Consider the following 21482-nt stretch of genomic DNA (forward strand, 5'->3'; position numbering starts at 1 on the left):
GATAATCCCTCTATTATTTTAGTCTGTGCTGCTATGTGATCACTGGGCAGTTTATTTCCACACAACCCTGGGAACGGACTCCTCTGTGGGATAAAACTGCAATCCCACCAGATGGATGCAAACAAATCGGCCATTAGCCGTGGCTCGGCTTTCAATTTTATTTGTTTGACACCTCGTGCTGCAGGACGGTGGATCTCACCGCGTGGGGTTTAAAAGGCTCTTACCAGAAGGGGGAAAACTCCCAAGCTTCTGCATAGGTAAGGTGGATTTCAGAGCAGAAAAAAAACCACACACAACCCCACAAAACTCATTTAGCCCGTGTCCAGCTGGGTCAGTATCTTCCAGTATGGACTTTCATCTCATACAGTGGTCAGCAAGGGCCAAACAATCGAGACAAGCGAGAGCGCGGGGGGAAAATTGCGGGAGATAGCGTTTGCTCTCTAACACCAACCCTGCGCCGCGTGAGGATGAGTGTGACAGAAAGTGTCTTTTCCTCTTTTCCTCAGCTTTTCTCAGCAGAAAAACCCAGGACTTATTCGCTTTATCTTTGGCCTTACTTGAAGAGATCATTTGCTGCTCAGGACCCTGAAACATAAGCTGGCAGATCCACTTGTGGCTGCTCTGAGAAGGAGGATAACGGGAGGAGGAGGGAGCGCTGGTGGAGTCCCCCCCCCAGCTCATGTGCTGTACAGGATGTATGGGGGAACCATCTGGTCCCTCCCCCACCCTTGAGGATAGATACCCCCACTCTTCCCTTCATGAGTGTCTCTACACAGCTGAATGGTTCAAAGTAAGTGCTTCTTATTTGTATTGTATAAACTTAAAACCCCTTGGATCAAATATTATGCCTTTTGTGAGCTGCTCTGTGTGGAGATTATTTTCTTTAAACAGCAATTACAACTGCACTTCACCTTAATGATTGGAGGGGAAAGAATGGCCGACGTTTTCAGTCAGTAAATTGCTTTCCTGCTTTTTTTCTTTTCCAGATGAGCCCGCTATTTGCCGCTGTCCTGTTATTGTGCTGCAGATACGACGCCACAGGAACACAAGGTGGGTCAATACTTTCCTCATTGAGGATGCAATAAAAGTAAACCGTCTCATTATTCTTCCTACTCAGAATTTCTCATTTAGATTGTAGCCTGGATCCCACCAGTTGTTTGCCACTTAAAATGTGCGCTTGTCATCTCCTCGGGGCTGAGCGGCTCTGTTTGAAATGCAGCGTAGAGACGTGAGGGGACGGCAGGTGGACATGTATTCAACTCTGTCAGGCAGTGCAGCTAAATGAAACAGGTTGGGCTGCAATGATACGTTTATTTTACCCCTCGGTAGAATCGCAACCTTTCATTTATACGCCTCAGCTTTTTTTTATGCTTTAAACAAATGAAATATAACACGTGGATGAGTGAATTTTACAGCTGCTGGCAGACAGATGTTGTTGCCTTTCGACTTGGGATGATTAATCATTAATCGATGAATCGCCGTAGAGAATTTAACCGATTAAAAATGTAAAAACAATCAGAGATGACGATCAGAAAAGAGCCATGGTAGCTAAGCTGAGTCACTAGCTAACATCGCAAACAGTTACTGAGGCGAATATCAACAGCAAATACCATGAACAAGTCCTACAATACTAGGTTAAATGTGGGACTTAAGAATTGACTACAGGAACGTTACCTTCGCCTCCAACCTGATGATTACCTCACACCTTAGCTTTGTGCCTTCAGGTTGCAAATTAGGCACTGTGAAGTTTGTGCACGATCAACAGAGTGAATATTTAAAACAGTACGAATGTTTCTTCATTTCAAAAGTCTCAAACGTCCACCTCGGGCACGGCCGTGGAGCTGTCAATCATCATGATCGCCCGCCAAGTTCAAATTGAATTGGAAACAAACGCAGCAATCACTTTGAACCTGACTTACAGGTGCAGATGGAGTCGTTCGCTCTGATTGTTTTCTCTATGACGAACACAACGTACGGCTTATTGCATTTTTAGAAAATAAAAGAACACTCATAGGCCGACTTCAAAGCTATGCTTCAAAGTAATAAGCTACTGGAACCTTCATAGAAATGCAGCAGAGTCAAAAGTACGATATTTCTCATCAAATGTAGTAAAACTTGTTAAAAAAACACTCAACTCAACTTAAAAAGTGTGTATCTGCATGAGAATTAGGTGGTGTAGCCTACATGTGTATGTCCAGTGTGCCTGGTCAGCCTCCAGACTGCCAGCAGTACGTTTCATATCACAGGCTGCCTTCAAATGGAATTTTTTAGATGGTTTTTCTGATATAGAAAGTCAAGTACAAGATGGTTTTCAAGTGGTAAATTGTGAGTGCACTGTTGCTATGCAACCGACACCAAAAAGTAACATTAATGATTGATAGTTTTGTGCTTTTTGCATCCCAATTACCATCCCGATGGTAAGGGAACGAAAAAATGTAAGAAAAACAAAAACTAGAGTTTCATCCCTGAGCTGCCAAAGTGAACCCTTACGTACCGAACCAGGAGGTGAGAGGAGAACTTCACCAGCACAAGTACTGTACGAACATTAATGCAGCCGGAGAGTCCAACTTTTTTTCTGGCTTCTGTTCCACCTGCAGACCATTCAGATCACGAATGCCAAAGTCAGGGGGTCAGGAGCTGTGCAGAGTGTCTGGCAGCGGGGCCACACTGTGCTTGGTGTGCTGAGGAGGTGAGTGACCTCAGAAACACACTCTGACTTCCTCTTCGATGGGCTCACCGTTAACGCAACCCTGTGCGCTGTTCGGGACCGCGAGGAAGCTTTTAAATGCGCCGGTTCCGTTCTTTTATCAAAGCGATGCTTATTGGTAGAGGCCACGAACGCTTTGTGAGTTAATCCTTTGTTCAAAGGCCCCGACCGGTAATTTATTTGACCATTTAAATTACATTTCTGTTGAAGAATTTGACCTTAAAAATGGAAAAATTGGCATTTTGGAAAGTTTGCAAAGTTATCAATGGAGGGTTTAAAGTTCATCGACTGAAAAGAATTGACTAATTATAGTTATTATGAGCTTTTCTGCTGTGACAACAATGAAACTGTGGCGAAAATGGAGAATTCAACCGAGTTTTTAAAAATACTTTTATCGAGGACTGAGCCAGCAAAGACCAAAAAGTGATGAACAAAGAAATAAATGGCACACAAAATAGATGAATATGCCGCTGAAGGTACATAAAATAATGTTCAAAATAAATGTCGGCATTAATAATTTATAAAAATGTAACATAAATTGATATTTGTGTTTTAATTTGCTTTGTGTTTATTCCCCTATCTATTTAGGCTACTTTTTTCATTAAATTCAGTTTTTTTTACTTATTAATTTCTATATTGCTAATGTTATTTCTAGTAGTAGTAGTAGTAATAGTGGTAGTAGTAGTAATAGTAGTAGTGGTATGTATGTATGTATTATTGGTGCATTAAAGGCATATTGAGCCTTTTTATTGATTTTGGCAGTTTCACTCCTCAATATAATAAACAAAGGATTATCATAAAGGATAATTATCTATATACATATACTTTCAAAGTTGTGAAAATGTAGCTGTAAAAATCTAAACCCTTGAAATCCATGTTTACCTGCTGTGTTAGTAACACAGATGATATAATATAAATCTGACCCTTTTCATGTTATTTACAGTACATGTTGCGTTCAACAATCACGTAAGCTTGATGTTTGTTGTTCCAACATTAACACTGTAAAAGCAATAGATGATGTGTGCCATCATATATGGGTGTGTTGAACTTACGTGTCGTTTTTAATTACATTTATTTGCATACTGATGAGCACAGAGAGAAAAACACACACATGCTGCTCGTCATTATCCCCTTCTCTCTCTGTACAACTGACACTGACTGCATCAGTGATATGTATTTATGCTAATTACTGTTCTCACTATAGCTAAATATATTTCATGTTAGCTCATCTTCTGTGGAGAGTGTTTATATAAGGGGTTGTGCTCACCTGTGTGAAGAGTTTTTTAGATTTGGGCCAGCACATATGGGAGCGCTGTGACACAGCCAGGGCCCTGCTGCAGAGGGGCTGTCCTTCTGATCGCCTGGAGGACCCCAGAGGCTCCACCGTCCTTCTGAAAAACCGGAAGATCACCCTCCACCCCAAAGAACAAAGACGCCAACAGCAGCACGGACAAGTCACCCAGCTCCAGCCTCAGACCGTCCTGCTGAATCTCCGGCCAGGTGGGTGGAAAATATGTACAAACAGCCTAACAACTACATTTTCTACTGAGGTTTTTTATTATTATTTCATCAAGGAGACACCTTCCATATTCAGATCTTTGTCTCATTGAGCTCACAGGGGTATGCCAAAGTCTTTTTACCGTAATTATAGTGAAATTTCCTGCAGACCTCAGTCAAGTGAAGGACACGGTTCTTAGAGTTCGCTCAGTTTCTGACAGCGGCACAGAAATAAAAAGGTGCTGATTGCGAACAGAAGCGCTGGGCTTTGGGGGAAACGTGGAGCTACTACACAGTCATCATGAGCAGGCTGTGACTCACATAAAAATTTAAATAAACGACACACATGGCATTTTTATTAGATGGATTTTAATTTCAGTCTGGCCTGGATCTGGATTTTACCTGTGAAAACTGTGGTAGTGGCAACTAGTGTGGCCCCCAGCAACCCCCCAGCCCCCAGAAACATTTGTAAATGTTTCTTTTTCTCCACATTTTAGGCAAGTTTTGTTGCTTTAAATTATCAATATGAAGTACATTTCTATTCTAATGTAAAGGTATAGAATAATGACACCATCTGTTTAGACTGGTTCCCTTTAAACCTCTCGTTCATTATGCAATACAGTAGCCAACAGGGACGAAGTCTTCCGGGAAAATGAAGGCTGAGTGGCACCACTTCTCTCTGCTTCTATGTATGTCTCCATTATAGACTACATGAATGAATAAACTTATTTCTACAGTTGCGACTCAGTCTCATCATCTCGGCTGAATAACAACCATATAGGTGGACTCTGAAAGGCAAATTATTTCGACCCATATTTATGTCTCTTGTTCGACAGCGACCTCTAGTGGCTGTAGTAATTATTTCAGCGGCAAAGGAGGAAGTAAGGCAAAGTAGTATAAAGAGCGCCAAGTCCACATAGGGAGGAGTTCAGGGACAGGACTGTCACCCAGGAAACCACTGTTTATGTCCTGTGTGAAAGCAAAAATCAACGGTGAGTTATTTTAACTGACTAATATAGTTTAATTATGTGATGTTACGTAATGTAACTGATGTTACGTACATAATGTAGCTATTTTAAGCCAAACTACAATGTTAACCTAAACCTAACCAAACTGCGTGCCTGCGACAAAGGTCTGGTTCGCCTGTCGCTGGTGCGTCACGTCGTTTTTGGCAGTTGATCTCTTTCAAGTCAATAACACCTCCGAATGTCCTGAATATTACGGATGTGGATTCATCCTTCCAACACAATTCCCACATTTCTCATTTGTAGGTGAACCCCAGAGCTTTGAGGTGAAGTTCAAGCGTGTGGACGACTACCCCATAGACCTGTACTACCTGATGGATCTGTCCTTCTCCATGGAGGACGACCTCCCCAGCGTCAAGAAGTTGGGGGCTGACCTCATGGAAGAGATGAGGAACACTACGAGGGACTTCAGAATGGGTTCGTCCGCCTCTATTTCCATTTCCTCCTCACCTGCAGTGTAGGCTCACATCATTTTTCTTAACTTTTTATACCTCCACACACCTTTTTTATGGAATACCCTTGTGTCACATTCGCTCAGTTACACACCTGGGAGCTGCCCGGTACAATCATAATCTTACTACTGGCCACTGAGCAGCACCACTGGAGCGATTGGGGATTAAGTGCTTTGCTCAAGGACAACTGGTAGCTTTTGAGAGAAGGGAGGGCATTAGTTATTCATTTTCCACCCTTCAGTCACAAAATCACCTCTCAAAACTTTACGCCGCTTCTCACTCCCCTCCATTCGTTGCCACTCCTAAAGGCTTCGGAGCATTTGTGGACAAGACCGTGATGCCGTACATCAGCACAGCGAAGGACATGCTCAGAAACCCCTGTAAGAGGACTGAGCCCTGGCCCTGCACTCCCCCCTTCACCTACCATCACATCCTGAGCCTCACTGCCAACGGAAGCCTCTTCGCAGAGCTAGTCGGGGGCCAGCGGATCTCTGGTAACTTGGATTTCCCAGAGGGAGGGCTGGATGCTCTGATGCAGGTCGCCGTTTGTGAGGTAATGCAAGGAAGCCCAGCAGGGAGGACTGCAATATAAAGATTGTTGTTTGTGTTTGGGTGGGCGTTATGTGGAGGAAGTGGAAAGACTGCAGACAATAGATGAGAAGGGTATTTCAGAATACTAAGCTTCCTTTGGGAGACTACACCAGTCAGTTTGGGGTTGTGTTTGAAACTCGTCATGACGTCTAAAATATGAAAATTTGACGTTAATAATTTTATAACAGCTGGTTTGAACGATTTCGCTCCCATGGAGCAGGAAGCCATAACGTATTACTCATCCTGAGTCATTTGATTACATACAAAAGCAGAAAGGTAATTCTTTTCCCACAGCCTGTCAGAAATACTTACATCAGTCACGGCGCTCGATTTGCTGCCAATTGGTGGTTCATTGACTGTTTGATGTTCTCCACTTGCAGGAGCAGATCGGCTGGAGGAATGTGACTCGTCTGCTGGTGTTTTCCACTGATGCTGGCTTCCACTTTGCCGGAGACGGCAAACTGGGCGGCATTGTGCTTCCCAATGATGGAAAGTGTCACTTGCATAAAAATGTGTACACCAAAGGAAATTCCCAGGTTTGGTCTTAAGCCACGACAGGTTTTTAAAGCCCCTTTTAGCAATATTTTTTATATGATATTAAAGGGGCTCTGTGTGCCTAATGTGTTGCCCTGGAAGCTGCTCGTTAGTTTATCTTAGCGGACTCCATTTCGAAACTATTGTTAGTTTCTGTTGCTCTCTGTTAGCGGAGCGGAGAGAGGCACTGAGACGAGACTATACTAATATACTTAAGTTATGGCCTATGAAACGCAAGAAAGAGGTCTAAGTTTATTTTAAAGTTAATTTAAATGTTGTAGGCTATCTATCCTTGGTAAACTACTGTCAAAAATTGGCAAAATTATTATTCAATCAGGCTAACTGATGAAAGATGATGCCAATAATACTAATATTTCACTACTCTTGCTAGCAAAGGTAGCATTTAAGTTCACAAAACTCACTCAAGTAGCCTAGCGAGTAGCCTAGCTTACTAAGGTTTGATACCCAGCCCTGTATTTAGCTCACTGATTGGTTTTATGGCACATTTACTGCATGGTTAAGTTTTACCTCTCTTATCAACCACTATGCCAGCTCTAGCAGGCAGCTGTTTTGGTCAGAAAGCCTTAGAAAAAACCCAACATGCTAGGCTACTTGTCAGGCACCAAAGAGAGGACAAACAACGTTAGCAACTTAAAAAAAGTTGAACATCTATCAGTTTTTGGTAGAAATTGCCTTCTTTTTCCCCGAATACCTTGTGAAGCACGTATTTCTAGAAAGCCCCAAGAAGTCTGTATGTTCTTTAAAGTTAATTTAAATGGAAATGTAAAAAATGTTTTTTAAAAAAGGTCTAAAATTGGCAAAACTCATCTTTAGCATACCAAGTAGCCTCGGTAGAAGCTAACTGAGGTTATAAACAGCCCCATATCTAGCTTATTGTTTAGGTTTTATGGCATATTGACAGCAATGTTAAGTTTTAGCTCTTTTTAACCAATAGCTCTAGCAGGCAGCTAATTTGGTCAGAAAACCTTAGAAAAACCCAACATGCTAGGCTACTTGTGAGGCACCAAACAGCAGACAAACAATGTTAGCAGCTAGCTTAAGAAGAAGTTGAGCATCTAGAAGTTTAAGATCAAGATCGAGAGATTTCTGAAGAAACCAAACACGAGCTGTATGCACTGCGTTCAATGGGATAACGATGTTATTCTTTCTGTCAGCAGGTATTCACTTACTTTCTGCCCTCACTTCCTATCTGTCAGTTTCAAATGGTCTCCCTTGTGTAAAAAATGGATTAATGTCACGTCTCATTCTCATATACACAAAGTCCAAAGCTTCAGCTCAGCAGAACAAGCCATCACAGCAGTGTGTGTATGTTTTCGCCCTGTGTGTAGCATCGGGTAGCTGTGGTCCTGAGGAGCATACATTGTTTATGCTATGGACCAGATATTGCAGCGCGTGCTAAATTGATTCCCGTCTGCAATCCTAGCAGTGAAATAGAGGTCCGGGCTGCTGCAGACTGAAGTCAAAGACAGTGATTTAAAGGTCAGAATCAACAGCACAGCTCCCTGGGTAAAGAAGATGCTGACAGGCGCACCCTGATGGGAAACAGCTGGAGTGTTTGTGGAGTAATCCCAACCGAAGCTTTCATCTCTCAATCTCACTGTGTTTGTGTATAGATGGCTTGCTGGGCGGTGCTCGAACGTGTATGTGTCTATTTTTTTCTTTGCTTGTGAGTGTATGTCTCTGTCCCTGTGTTTTAAACACCCATATAGCTTTCTCATTAGCTCCACGAGAGTGTTATGTGTCTTGACCTCTTTGCAGTCCAGATAGTCGACAGGTGGAGTGAATATAGATACATTATTAATCTATATCTGTCTGGATAAATGACCGACCAAGGCTGAAAATGAATGTGTGAGACACGGGTGTTGCTCCTCTCTGAATGGTACTTATTTATCTATTTGGAGGAAATGGAAATTCTGTCAGGGAGAGTGAATAAATGAGCAATAGAAAGAGTTGTTAGATGGGAGGGAAAGGGGGAGGACAGCGATAGAGGGAAGAAGGAGAGCGTGCTTAACTACTGATTGCACATATATATCCTGACCTGAGTGTTATGCATTGCATTTTGCATCTGCCCCGACTCTGCTCTGTCAGGACTACCCTTCAGTGGCTCACGTCGCCGAAACATTGAGAGAGAAGAACATCCAGATCATCTTCGCTGTCACCGAAGAAGTCAGACACTTGTATGAGGTACAGTAGAGACTGTCTCTATATATATTTAGGAAAACATCATGGTTTGTGGTTTTGTGTTATATGTAATGTGTTGCAGAGGTATCTATTGAAGTTAGCATGCTAACCAGCTAGCCCTGGTTAACTGAGAGTACTGGCCCAATCTTACATAGTGCACCTTTAAGTCTGGTGATATTCTTCACTTTGTTATCGTCGACTAAATGCAAATAAATCACCAAAAATAATGTTATTTTTCAAATAAATTCCTTAAAGGGCAGAGAATTGTATTTTTCAGCAAAGCTTCTTCTTACAGGCATTAATGGTGTTTTTGTTGGAGACTGATCTCAGCTGCAGATTCGGTGCTCTCATGAGCGTTCACAGCCGTAGGACGTTGTGTGTTCAACTGACTCAAAAGTAAACTACAGTGCCTGAGTGCTTTGTAATGAGGAACCACCAGTGCAACAGTGAGGTTAACTGATGTGTTTTTGGACAACAGTGGCACAGAGGAATACAATATATCAGGCTTTGACAAAGTGGAAAATACTCCGATCACTTTGCTTTTGGTCTTTTAAAGAATTTGTTAACAATAAGAAAAATACAGGATTTCAACAGACTGTATCCTGACGTCAATAAAAAGTTTTTTTTTCAGGTTTCATATTATATTCAAACACTTTCCAATATACTACCTTCATCCATCAGAGGCTGTGATTGCTGACCGTGACCAATTCAGCCTCCGTGCTTTGACACCGCCATTCAGTTTGTCTCTGCCTCCATCACGGAGAGGTTGCTCGAAAAGAGTAGCATATAAATCAGTTGGCGGACTGTCAATGAGCACATATTCATTCATCTATGTTGAGTATACTGTTGCTTTGCTGCAGGGCCTGAGAAGCGTCTTCCCGAAATGTGCAGTCGGAACCCTTTCCAACAACTCCCACAACATCCTGCAGATAATAGTCGAAGCGTACAATGTAAGTGAGGCCGAAGCTCCCTTCCCACCAAGGTCATTAGCCTCATGTGTGTAGCCTGCTGACACCTCCTCATCTTTAAGGGGTTAACTGCTCTATTGACTGCAGGCGCTGACCTCTGAGGTCGTTATGGAGAACAGCAAGCTGCCGGCGGGCTATCGCATCTCTTATACCTCGCACTGCAAGGACCGCAAGCTGAGACGCGGCGAGCAGGGGAGGAGGTGCTCCGACATCTCCGTAGGTGACGAGGTGTGTAGTCGTGTGGCTGGCTCTGTGTGTGGTAAGTTATGTAAGTGCCGCTGCTAGCATGTGGCCATTGACGGTAATGCTAATTATGATTACCTCGTTAGTGGAGCATTTTAATCGTGCTGAAGGAATTCTCACCTCCCCTCTAGGTGAGCTTTAATGTAAGCATTACAGCCCCTCTGTGCGTGCCTGCTGCACAAAGACCACCCCGTGTTATCATTAAGCCCCAGGGCTACAGTGAAGAGGTTGAGGTCCTGCTGAGCCCCATATGCGAGTGCTCGTGTCAAAAGGACGCGGTCTCACACAGTCCTACGTGTAGCCATGGCAACGGCACTCTGGAGTGCGGCGCATGCAGGTAGGTGAAGCAGCATGACGGTGTTAGTTTGGCTAAGAAGTCCTAATTTCAGGTTCTCCAAGCAAGCTGATATTTGCTTGCTGCGTTACAGGTGTAAAGAGGGGAGAGTGGGAACGCTGTGCGAATGCGACCGAGCGGAGTCGAGCGAGGCGTTTGACTCGTACCTTTGTCGCCGCGATAATGCATCTGAAGTGTGCGGCGGACGTGGAGAGTGCGTTTGTGGGAAGTGTGTTTGTCGTAAGAGCGGCAAAAAGCCCGTCCACGCGTACTACGGGGAGTTCTGTGAATGCAGTGACTTCAGCTGTGATCAGTACCGAGGAGTCCAGTGTGGAGGTAAGACACAGAAAGCACATTACATTTTATTTTGAAACAAAACGTTTGAATCATGTTTTACTTTCCCAGGCCACGGCAGGTGCGTCTGCGGGGCGTGCGAGTGTCTCCCAGGTTTCCGTGGTCGAGCGTGCGAGTGCCCTCTCAGCTCGGAGTCTTGTCTCTCTCAGGACAAACAGATTTGTTCGGGCAGAGGGGACTGTCACTGCGGCGCCTGTATTTGCCACGACAACCGCTTCCAAGGCCCGACCTGTGAGCTTTGCCCTTCCTGCCCCAGCGTCTGCACCTTGCACAGGTACAGTGATCTCTCAGGTAACATGTGTTTTTAGTTTGTGTATTTCCTGCTCACAGTGATGGTTTATTCCACAGAGAGTGCGTCCTGTGCAGAGCCTTCTCACTGGGCTTGAATCCAAAGGAGTGTGAGACGAGGTGCGTTCACCTGAACCTCACTCTGGTAGGTCAGGCAGGTGTGTTGGCAAGAGTGCCCCCCTCTCCAGGCCTTCACAGGTGTATGGAAGTGGACACAGAGGGCTGCAGAGTGCACTTCCTGCTTAGGACTGGACAAAAAGAAGATGTTCATGTTGCTCTTGAGCGGGGTAAGCAGACCTGATTTTCTGTTTTCTTCCTCCTGTCAGTTTAAGCAGATCTGAGGGATTATTTTAAAGGTGCAATATGTAAGAATTGACCCATTCATACTCACAACAGAAAGGGGCAGAAGATTTCACTAGAGTAACTCCTGCTAACTGTAGCTGCCGTTAGCTATTTAGCAGTGTAGCTAGCAGTCCAGACTGGGAGCTCGGAGCACTGGAGGAGTGTTTACACGGCTAGCACAGGAGCTTTGGACAAGGGACGGGGCTAGCTGGTTAGCATGCTAACTTCAGTAGATAAAACCTTTATTTTTTCTCATTCTGTTGATAATTTTAGTCGACTTTTGAATGTTTTTGACTTAAATTCTTACATATTGCATTTTTAATGCCTGTCTGTATATCATAATAAAGAATTAAGCTTGTCTATTACATTAAAGGAACAGTTCACCCAAACATGAACATTCAGTCATTATCTACTCACGCCCGTGCTGATGGAAGGTCAAGTAAAGTTTTGTAGAAACATTTCTGGAGCTTCACAGCAGAACATCATTGCAGCATTCTCCTGAACGACTGAAGTAGCTGTACAATGTAAAAAAACAACTGAAAAAGAAAAAAAGGTATGGTGTAATCCAAGTCTCAGAAAGAGATATCAAATTGATTTTTATTTTTTTTTTTAACTCTTTATTTGTAATTTTCCAAATATCATATAAACAAACATATTCTTTGTTTTACAAATAACCATATAAGAACAATCCCAACAAAGACACAAAGACGAGCCAAACCCAAAAAAAGACTGACAAACTTGTAAGATATCAAATTGATTTTATCAGTGTTTACACCCTCAATGTGCAGTTGAGCTTGTACACCCATGCTAACACGTTTAGCTTAGCAGCTAAAGTAAAGATTTCAGCTCCTTTCAAATCAATTTTGGATCTCCAGACTTCCAGAGACTTAGATTACGCCGGACAAGCTGTATGGAGCCATTTTATGTTTATTTTCAATTTTATTTTATTTTTTTCGTTTTAAAACAAGTCCCCATCTACTTCAATTGTTTAGGAGAAACTCTAAAAAAATGTTCTGTTGACTACGAAACTTCACCTGACTTTGCATCACTTCAAGGTGAGTATATGATGACTACATTTAGCATTTTTGGGCGAACTTATCCTTTAAACCCCTTGAAATGGCCAATTTTTGCACACAATGTAACAAGCTGAGTAAAAACACAAACACTGATTTGATTGGTTGTCATTATCATATCATGTGCAGTGATCTTCTCCAAGTTGTCTGTGTATTTCAATCCACTTTCTTTCCATCAAGTTAGCGCCTTGCACTCGCCAGCGTGATATTTATCAAGTGAACTAATTCAACACGACATGCGCTTCTGGGATGAGTATCGACAGTCTGTTTCTGATAAGGAGCCGCGCCTTTTCTCCTGTTTTTCTCAAGAATGCCCATCAGGTCCGAACGTGATTCTGATCACCGCGGCGCTATCAGCCTCTGTTGTGGTGCTAGGTGTGGCTCTGTTGCTGCTATGGAAACTACTCACCAGCATCCATGACCGCAGGGAGTTCGCCCACTTCCAGAGAGAGCTGGAGCAGAGGCGCTGGAACAGGGTGAGCCCTGCCCCAAAACAAAACCCTTTTCTGTCAGCCGGTCAGAGGCTGCACAACAAATGTCAGAATTTGCCTTGGTGACTTTGCCGTTGGGGACATTTTTGACAACTAACAGTGTAAAACAAGGGAATTCTGGTAAACATGGCAGAGAGGAAACGGGGGAAAGACAGAAAAGGGAGTTTAATCACCAACACCGTCAGTTTATCAGCAGTAACGTGACACAAATCGGATGCCTGACAATAACCATGTATGATGACACTCGTTTCTTATTTACTGCAGAGGGACAACCCCATCTACAGGAGCGCCATCACGACAACTGTCAACCCCAAGTATAAAGAACAGTGATAGCAGCCACGGAAAGGGATCTACTTTTCAATCAGGATCCCTGTTGTGAAGCACAATGAAACAACATCCTTCATCTGAACTGCTGTCAGCAGTCGGTCCAACTTGTTTGGCTCAGGAGTGGGGAAACGGGTGTTGATGTCTGACTTCCCCTCTGATCACAATATGCATCCCCGGACCGCCGGTCTCCAACCCTTCCCCTTCTCCGCATGCTCTGCACGTGCACATATTCACGCAGCATCCCACAAACTGCTTCCTATACAAGGTTAGTTGTCTGTGGGATACGTGCAGAGTCGATGCCCTCAGCTTATTAAAACCCACAAAAGCTAATTTTATGTAGTGTGATATTTTGTAAGGCTTATGCAAGGAAAGTCTGCCATATATGCTGACGGTTGTCTCAGCTGTTTAACTTGGGTCTCTGAAGGCGAGATATAGCGAGGTGAGCATTCTGCATTATGCATTGCAATCCCCGTGGAGACGCGGCTCTTTACGTGGGTCTCCACTGCCCTCTAGATGAGAGGAGAGGCAACTGTCACCCTGCTGGAAATGATGAAGCAGCTCCACATTTCGTTTTCAGTCAGAGAAGAGAAGCTATTTTGGACACAAACGTGACACTCGGCTCGTGCTTTTGCATTTCCAGCAGAGACACCTGTGAATTCATCAAACGCCGCAGGCCTGACGTGGCGCAGTGTAGTGTACAACTTTAAAAGAGCAGCCGGTGTACGTGCCAGCCACTTTTGCCAGGGCGCTGGGCTGAATCGTGTACGCTCAGAGAAAACAATGGGATGTTCAAACCTAAATTGATATTAGGGTTTTTTTTTTCCCCGCTGCCTACAGATGGCTGCTGATGACCTTGCTGGGAGAGTTGAGCAAAGCGATATTAATCATAGCGACGCCTCCTCCACTCCCAGAGTTAACCGGGCAGGCGTGCGTGCAGCTTTAACAGCCAGTGTGGGAGGTGGGATTTGGTGGCGGCGGTGGTGGTGGAGCATCAGAGAAAATGAGTCCATATGCTTCCACTATGCAGCATTTCTCTTTCATCTGTGTCTGATCATAAAAAATTGTGGCGGGGGCGGCGGAGGGGGGGATGCAGCCCCTGCGACAAGACTCATGTGAAGGGGGCAGAGTTGGGGAGGCGGTGGTGTAGGGAGGGAGGGAGGTGACCATGCAGCCCTGGAGACAGTTACATAACAGCTACTGCAACCCTGTCGCTGTTGCATCTCATCACTTGTGAGAAGCTTAAATAAATAACATTTTGTTAATGGCTGTCATTATATTTTTATGTGTAGCCTTTTTTTTTTCTCTCTCTTCTGCTTTCTTGAATGCATACTTTAAATAAAGAACTGCAATAAAATATATTATTATTGTTATTATTATTATTATTATTATTATTATTGCTCGTGGGTGGGCGGGGGCACCAGTGAGCTCATCCTCCCCGAGCTCTCCACAGGTGATTGGTGGCATTCACCCTCCAATCACAACTCGCCTGCAAAGTGGCTCGGTGGTCAGTTTGGCTCTTTTTCTTTTTTCTTTCTCTCTTTTTTTTTTTTTGTTTAGTCGAAGTAACCTCAGCGAACTATCCAAGTTTACCGTCTGCGACAGGATACCCACTTTCTCTACCCCTGCTTTTTTCCTCTGGCAGCGAGTTAAACGCACTTTCCAACCACGAAGAAACATTTTTTGTTCTCCCCCCTCTGAGGCGTCCTGAGGGGAGCTAACCAGCGTTAGCATTCGGGCTAGCATGACAACCAGAAGAAGAACTGCCATCATCATCATCATCATCACCCTCTCCTGTGGCTTTGCTAGCAGCAGGTAAGTTGCAACTCCGGCTCTAGCTAGTTTCCCTCCCCCCCCCCGTGTTGTCTCCTCGGGAAGCGGCAGAGACGCCTTTCGATGGGGGAGGCAAGTTAGTTTGCGAAAAGTGTTGGCGGGTCTTGTCCGCGAACTGTTAGCCGAGCTGGGTAAATGGCGCAGGGTCAGGGTAACTGGGCTAAGCTAGCCGTTAGCTGCCTGTCAGCTAGCCTCGGCGTCGCTGCTCCCCTGTGCAAACACAGTTGTTGTCTCTGATCTCTGGGCTCGACAACGACTCACAACCCCGTTAAAAGCTGCCTCGGCTTCGTAGCGGTGCCTCGTTGTCGTCCACACACGCTAAGACGGTTTCTGCCTGTCGTGTCCTCGTCTTCCCCCCCCTCTGCTCCTCCATGTAAGGCTTCGCACTAACGTGCACTCTTGTGATGTTGTGGCAACAAAACTTGCTCTACATTATTAAACACATCCGAAGCTAATCGCCTCTGAAAATCAATTCTCAACCGTCATTTTGAATTGAGAGAGAGCAGATGTGAAGTCGATGGTGCTGGAGAGGGGGAGTGCTCCAGATTATTGTCAAATCATGCTCCAGATTCCCTCCACAGTGATGCCACATATGTCAGCTAATGATTGTGATTAATGCCCGGTAGATAATAAAATGAAGAAGGTGACAGTGAATGCAACATCTCTGCTGCTAGCAAATCATATTAAATGTGTATTTTGAGCATCAGACCCTGTTAATGATGTCTTCCCTGCCACTCTCTCCTTCACAGGTCCTCATTATGGACTACAGATGTGTGCCTATTGCTCCCAAATGGATGATGATAATGATGATGATCATCATGTCAGCCTCCTACATCTGTAGCATTCAGTCATGCCAGCAGGAGCGCTCATCCATCCCCGCAGGTTATTTGCATGTCTTATCTTTCTCGTCCTATTTAGCTGTGACACAAACATACACTGTGTTGTTAACTCTGGTGTTCTCAGGGCCGATACAGATACTAATGATCTGTAATCAGGGAGATGGATAACTCGTATTTGTAACCAATATATTATATTGGTGTCAAAATGTAGAATGAGCAGTGATGTAATGTAACTAGTACTGTATTTTCAGATACTTTATTGTCAGTATTTCTATTATCTGCACACTACATTTATTTGATGACTTCAGTAACTAGTTTCTTTGCAGATTCAAATTATTATATGTTGATAGGCTATTACTTGTGACGTGTAACCAATCGGGTAGTGTTGTGGGCGGGACATTGAGTGATACCACAGAGGGGTGACAGCATTTTTAGATCAATTTATTCTATCTGCAATCAGAAATTGCTGAATATCTGCCCTGTTAATCATCCAGGCTGTCTATCACTACGATGTATGTGTGTAGACGGGTGTAGTGTGCAAATAGTTAAGACGGTTGTCAGTTGTAAAGCCTGAGAATGCATGAGACATCTGTAATGACGTTTTCTCTTGTCCTTCAAGGAGGAGGTTTGATCTTGAGTGGGCTTTAGAGTTTCCATACTGATTCTTACTGGATATATTTAATAAATAGGTCCTTGAACTAGGCATGACACCTCTTACATCCAAAACAAGGAGCACTAAACTATAAAAGTGGAGTAAGACTTGCTCCACTCATGTGATTATATCTCTGTGTCTTTTGGACAGTGACCAAGGCACTGTTCTTTAGGCCACGTTTAATTCAAACATAAACATCAAGCACAAGTGAGATGTTTAGCAGATTTTGGCTGATATATTAAAGAAGGGACAAACCACATCAGTTTGTTGACTCAGAATGTGGTCGCATTTCTGACACGATCTGTGTCTGGATGTTAGTGAGTCCTATGATCGGTGTGAGGCAACCAAGAGTGGAGAGATTTAAATAAACACCCAGGCAGTTGCAGTCCTATAGTCAAAACATGCCACACGTTGAAAGTCGTCAGCGGATGAAAAAACAGACATTTCACAGATGGTCAAATGGGAATAACATTGCAGTACATCAGTCATGTGCGGAGGGACCTGTGTTTTCCCATCCTTGGAGCTGTTTGTGTACAGCAGACAGAAGACTGGATTTCCACATCATCGTACGAACAAGAAAAACAAAGCTGCACCGGGACGAAGCCGCACTCGATCACAAAAAGTGACAGCTGGCAAATTAAACAGCGTTGTCTGCCGGAGTGTAACTTTATGCTTTGGAGGGCTTGAAGCCACGGATCTGTCCTCCTTGTGGTCGTGACATCATGTAAGCAGTTTTGGAAAAACAAAATGCAGTATACCATTCATTGTTAATGGTCAGGTACATACTGTCTCTGGTAAACAAAAAGGTTATACACATTGTCAAGAACTACAGAAGGGCATCAGTGATTTCATGCAAAGATCTTGACTGTTAATTTAAAGTGTTTTGGTGTCAGTATTCCAATCTAGCTGCACTTGTATAGTTTTTGCTGCCTTTCAAATATATATATCAATTAATTACTTAATTTCTACTTTCAGATGCCACACAGTACTGTTCTCAAGTATTGTTAACTAAAAGAAATCAACTAAAATGTTGCCAAAATATACAACTTTACATTTCTCATCTTAATCTTACATCACATAGCTTCACTAAATTTGTATTTATTGCACCAGCATTTTATTGTGGGCTTTTATTTTGTACAGTATTTCTATTTATGTGAAATAAAATCAAAAAAACAAAACACTAATGGCAATCGTGACAGCACAGACGTGCAGGCGGGAATGTTTCCCCACTTTTCTATCCTCGTCTGACCCTGCTTGGAGTCTTACGAGTTAAGAGGAAGCCATTCAACTTGTAATTACAGTGTAGTGTGTGAGTGCTCCCACCACACGGTGGCGATATTTGCAAAACAATTGAATGCAATGGGAAGGAACATGTGTCCTATTTTTGGTTGCACATTAATTTTAACACATGACACAAGTTTGTAATTGTGTTCGTCCTTGAAAGGTTAAAGTGATCCGGCACAGCCTGCCTGAGGTGGGGTTACAGTTTAACCCACACATATAACGTGTTAATGCAGCGGTGCAGACAGCTGTTTATTGTTTTGATGTGTTTTTTTTGCTATAAATGTATATTTTAATTTTTTTAACATAAAGAATAAATGTGTTCTCGTACGTCAGCATCAGCCTGACGAGCACCGGGATGAGAACATCCCGAGCCTGGGAAGTTCACATCCCTTCATCAGCATCCAGCATCTCGCCCCCACCGTCGGTGCTCTCCCCCCTCATCCTCCTCCTCCTCCTCCTCCCCCCTCCGTTCCCCAAGGGTCTCGCGAGCGCGCACGCGTGCGAAACTGCGTGGGAATGGCTGTTTGTGTGATCGAGGGGGTTGGGCCGCTCGGAGCGAGCGGAGAGCTGCATGAGTTTGTAATGTCCGCCATGTTGGCCATGGCGTATTGAACCGGGGAGGAACAGCGGAGCCTAGGAAAAAAAGAGACCGACAGAGAGCGACCGAGACCCGGGCCTGCCCGGCTCTGTTCGCGCTGCTACGGACCCGAGCTCGCCCTCAATCGACCGGCTGACTCCAGGAGACCGTCACAGATTCATCCATGAGAACTCGAGGCAGAACTGCTGTTATTCCTAGCAGACCGAATAGATTTATGCTGCATCTTTTAATATAAAAATGAGTAAACTGTCGTTTCGGGCGCGGGCGCTGGATGCTAGTAAGCCTCTACCCGTCTTCCGCTGCGAGGATTTGCCTGACCTGCACGAATATGCCTCGATCAACCGGGCAGTGCCGCAGATGCCAACTGGGATGGAAAAAGAGGAGGAATCGGTATGTTTTTTATTGCCGGCCGACTGGCGGCGGATCACTTTGGCGGTGTTTTCATACCGAGGGGCGCCACTATGTTGCCTGCGCAAGCTTGTGCAAAATGGCCGCCATGTCTGCTCTTTCCGTGCACACGACGGATCTCGACGGATCCTGAATATTACGACCCCGCTCCGCCGCGGGTGTCACGATAAGGTCCCGGCGGTTTGGTATTTTATTCGTAAGCCGTGTTGTGTCCATTTGTTTCACGTCGGTTTGCACCCGAAGGCACAAAGAAGTCACGTGACCTGTATCTGCTCCACCATTTTGTTGACTTTCTCTTCGGTAAAGGCGAGCGGGGATAGGCCTCGGACGCTGTGTACTTTCCGTGAACAAATGCCAGGGGGAGACACTGAGCCCCCCCAGCCCAAGCCCGGTTTGACAGCTAGGTGTTGCGTGTTGACAGCTCCGGCTCCGCCATGTGTGCCGCTGCTGCACCCTGCCTGCAACTTGGTGTCGCCTGTTTGGCGGAGAATGCAGAAATCTCACAGATCCTGCTTTTCCTATTTAATCACAACATATAACCATTATACAATCACACAGTAGCACGGGGGGAGCGTAGTGTGGTATGGCATGCATGGTATGGTGACGCTAGAGGCGGCTTCATTCATGCTTTTTCAACATGACATCTGTTTTGTTCAGTGGATAGATGGTGGTGATAGTAGTCTGGATTATTTAAAGTATGTGTTTATTGTTGAAAAGTGACAAGAAGGTGTGCTTTTTTTCAGTTTGTGGTTGTAAACAGTTGAGTTGAGTGCATTAATTTAGTACTTTTCTGTGAATTGAGGTTATAAGAAAATACCATTAAGTTGCCACAAATAAGAGTTGTAAGCTTTTTCTTTTTAACCCTCTAGATGTTTGAATTGTCACTTACTGTACTACAATATTTGTTTTCACCTGTCGATCCAGTGTTACTCCCTTCTAGTTTGTTTACTTTTGTGCGTGGCATGTTGGTTTTTTAGATTTGACTCGCATTCAAATCACATTAAAAGATAGAAAATGATTTGCATTGTGCCCGTGGACAGATTATGTAAAGCCATATGGCTCTAACCCGTTCGAAGCACAGCTTGTCAGCTTGGATATAGCTCAGATGTAGCCTTTGAATTGTCAGCAAGTCAAATAGGGTAACTCCATTAAGTTCACTTTCTTCTGCTGACAACAATATAGAGTAGACTCTAACTGTAGTCTGCACATTTTTTGCATATTTTTGACCAAAATACGTTTAAATTTGTATTATTTATGGACTGTGTTGTTATCTGGTTGTTATTCCTGTAAACAAGGCATCAATGGCAGGTGCATTAGCTGGTGTTTATTACCCCTCCTGCCCCGCGTGGCTGAATTTCTCCCAGTCACCTTATCAGCAGGAGAAGCCTCTCTGTGCCGCCGGGATGCCTCAGCAGACACAAACACAAGGAAAGCACATACGGGGGCCCGCAAAGTCAGCAGAAATCCTGCCCCCCTGTCGGCCCTCCCCCACCTACTGTACACATACACACAGCGGCGTTACATAACAGAGTGACAGAAGAGATAAAGAGGACAGTTTTACTACAAGGCTGTGCATGGCTTAGCTTCCTGACCCACATCCTGTCCAGCAACAATGGAGTGTTTCTGTGCTGCGCCGAGTGACCACATGCTGGCATCAGAGTAATGTCTGTTGGAGTAAGCACACATTATGATCTTGATGAGACGCAAGCTTTAATGGAGTGGGCACACGTAGGGAGGAATATCTTTTGTAAACCTGTTGGCAGGTTGTTGTCGGGAGTATATGTCTTGCAGATAGGAAGAGTACATCTGGTGTCGCCGATAAGACGAATCGGTTTGCTGATGGACCTCTTTTCTAGGCTCATTTTAATCACCAAAATAAGAGCCTTTGTGTGTATGCCTCATCAGCATTCATGGCGTCAAACCTGCCAGAAATAATTAACGTCTAAAAGCACCATTTGTGCGCCATCAGTAGTTGCAACTGGACTGAAAATATGGCACTTTAATCTCTAATAATCTGTGAATGCACAATGTCCTACAGACCATAAATCACTTGACCTGCTTGTGTTCCTCTGTGTATATGGGCTTTTTTAATGCTCTGTACTTCAGTTACACTGCAGTTTGTCGCAGCAGTATGCATTTAAGTTAGTACATTTCTATCACAGCGGGCAAAAGGAACATTTTGTTCCGTCGTCTAATCATGGAGTTTGTAATTGTTATATTTGCGCTCGTAGTTAAATATGTAGAGATTCATCAGGGTCACAAGGGTCACCTGGACAATGTAGGAAGGACACAAAAGTAAATGCACAAAATATCACGAGTATGTACATTGTTTTGCACAAGTTGCTGTCATTCATAATCGAGCAGTGCTTAGAAAAAGCAAAAATGAAAATTAAGGTTATGCACATGCTGATTAAAGTACTTTGTTTTGTTGCATTAATTGCAG

General features: G+C 44.1%; 2 protein-coding genes across 4 annotated transcripts in view; both read left to right on the forward strand.

Annotated features, from left to right (window-relative positions):
- Positions 1-718: 718 nt before the first annotated feature.
- On the forward strand, positions 719-14492 carry LOC311249378 (integrin beta-1-A-like). 2 transcript variants are annotated; one of them, XM_084340381.1, is made up of 16 exons: positions 719-790; positions 987-1050; positions 2598-2689; positions 3985-4207; positions 5476-5646; positions 5990-6234; positions 6653-6808; positions 8916-9011; positions 9869-9958; positions 10064-10204; positions 10351-10556; positions 10648-10889; positions 10959-11181; positions 11256-11482; positions 12920-13086; positions 13366-14492. In XM_084340381.1, exons 2-16 carry the CDS (start codon positions 987-989, stop codon positions 13429-13431), a joined length of 2409 nt encoding a protein of 802 aa, XP_084196507.1. In that variant the 5' UTR covers positions 719-790; the 3' UTR covers positions 13432-14492. The 2 variants fall into 2 exon arrangements, with proteins under 2 accessions (XP_084196507.1, XP_084196508.1); XM_084340382.1 differs by lacking the exons at positions 719-790; positions 987-1050; positions 2598-2689 and adding an exon at positions 5041-5196 and having other exon boundaries at positions 4117-4207.
- Positions 14493-14960: 468 nt separating this feature from the next.
- epc1a (enhancer of polycomb homolog 1 a) overlaps positions 14961-21482 on the forward strand; it is a 29280-nt gene continuing 22758 nt past the window's right edge. The window contains exons 1-2 of one of the 2 annotated variants that reach the window (XM_084341064.1): positions 14961-15240; positions 16008-16140. Coding sequence is in view for 1 of the 2 variants with exons in the window: in XM_084341063.1 (XP_084197189.1) it covers positions 18869-19021 (153 nt within the window). In the remaining variant the exon portion in view is untranslated. Of the gene's footprint in view, positions 15241-16007; positions 16141-18536; positions 19022-21482 lie in introns of those variants that run through there. The other variant, XM_084341063.1, reaches the window with a different exon arrangement.

The sequence above is a fragment of the Pagrus pagrus genome (assembly GCF_965226575.1).
Source record: "Pagrus pagrus genome assembly, chromosome: 20".
Classification (NCBI taxonomy): Eukaryota; Metazoa; Chordata; class Actinopteri; order Spariformes; family Sparidae; genus Pagrus; species Pagrus pagrus.

Bases quoted from the DNA above. Each gene is read 5' to 3' on its own strand.
- LOC311249378 (XM_084340381.1), top strand. From the start codon at position 987: ATGAGCCCGCTATTTGCCGCTGTCCTGTTATTGTGCTGCAGATACGAC. The intron at 1,051-2,597 runs GTGGGTCAATAC...TTCCACCTGCAG, and splicing joins CGACGCCACAGGAACACAAG to ACCATTCAGATCACGAATGC. The intron at 9,012-9,868 runs GTACAGTAGAGA...GCTTTGCTGCAG, and splicing joins AAGTCAGACACTTGTATGAG to GGCCTGAGAAGCGTCTTCCC.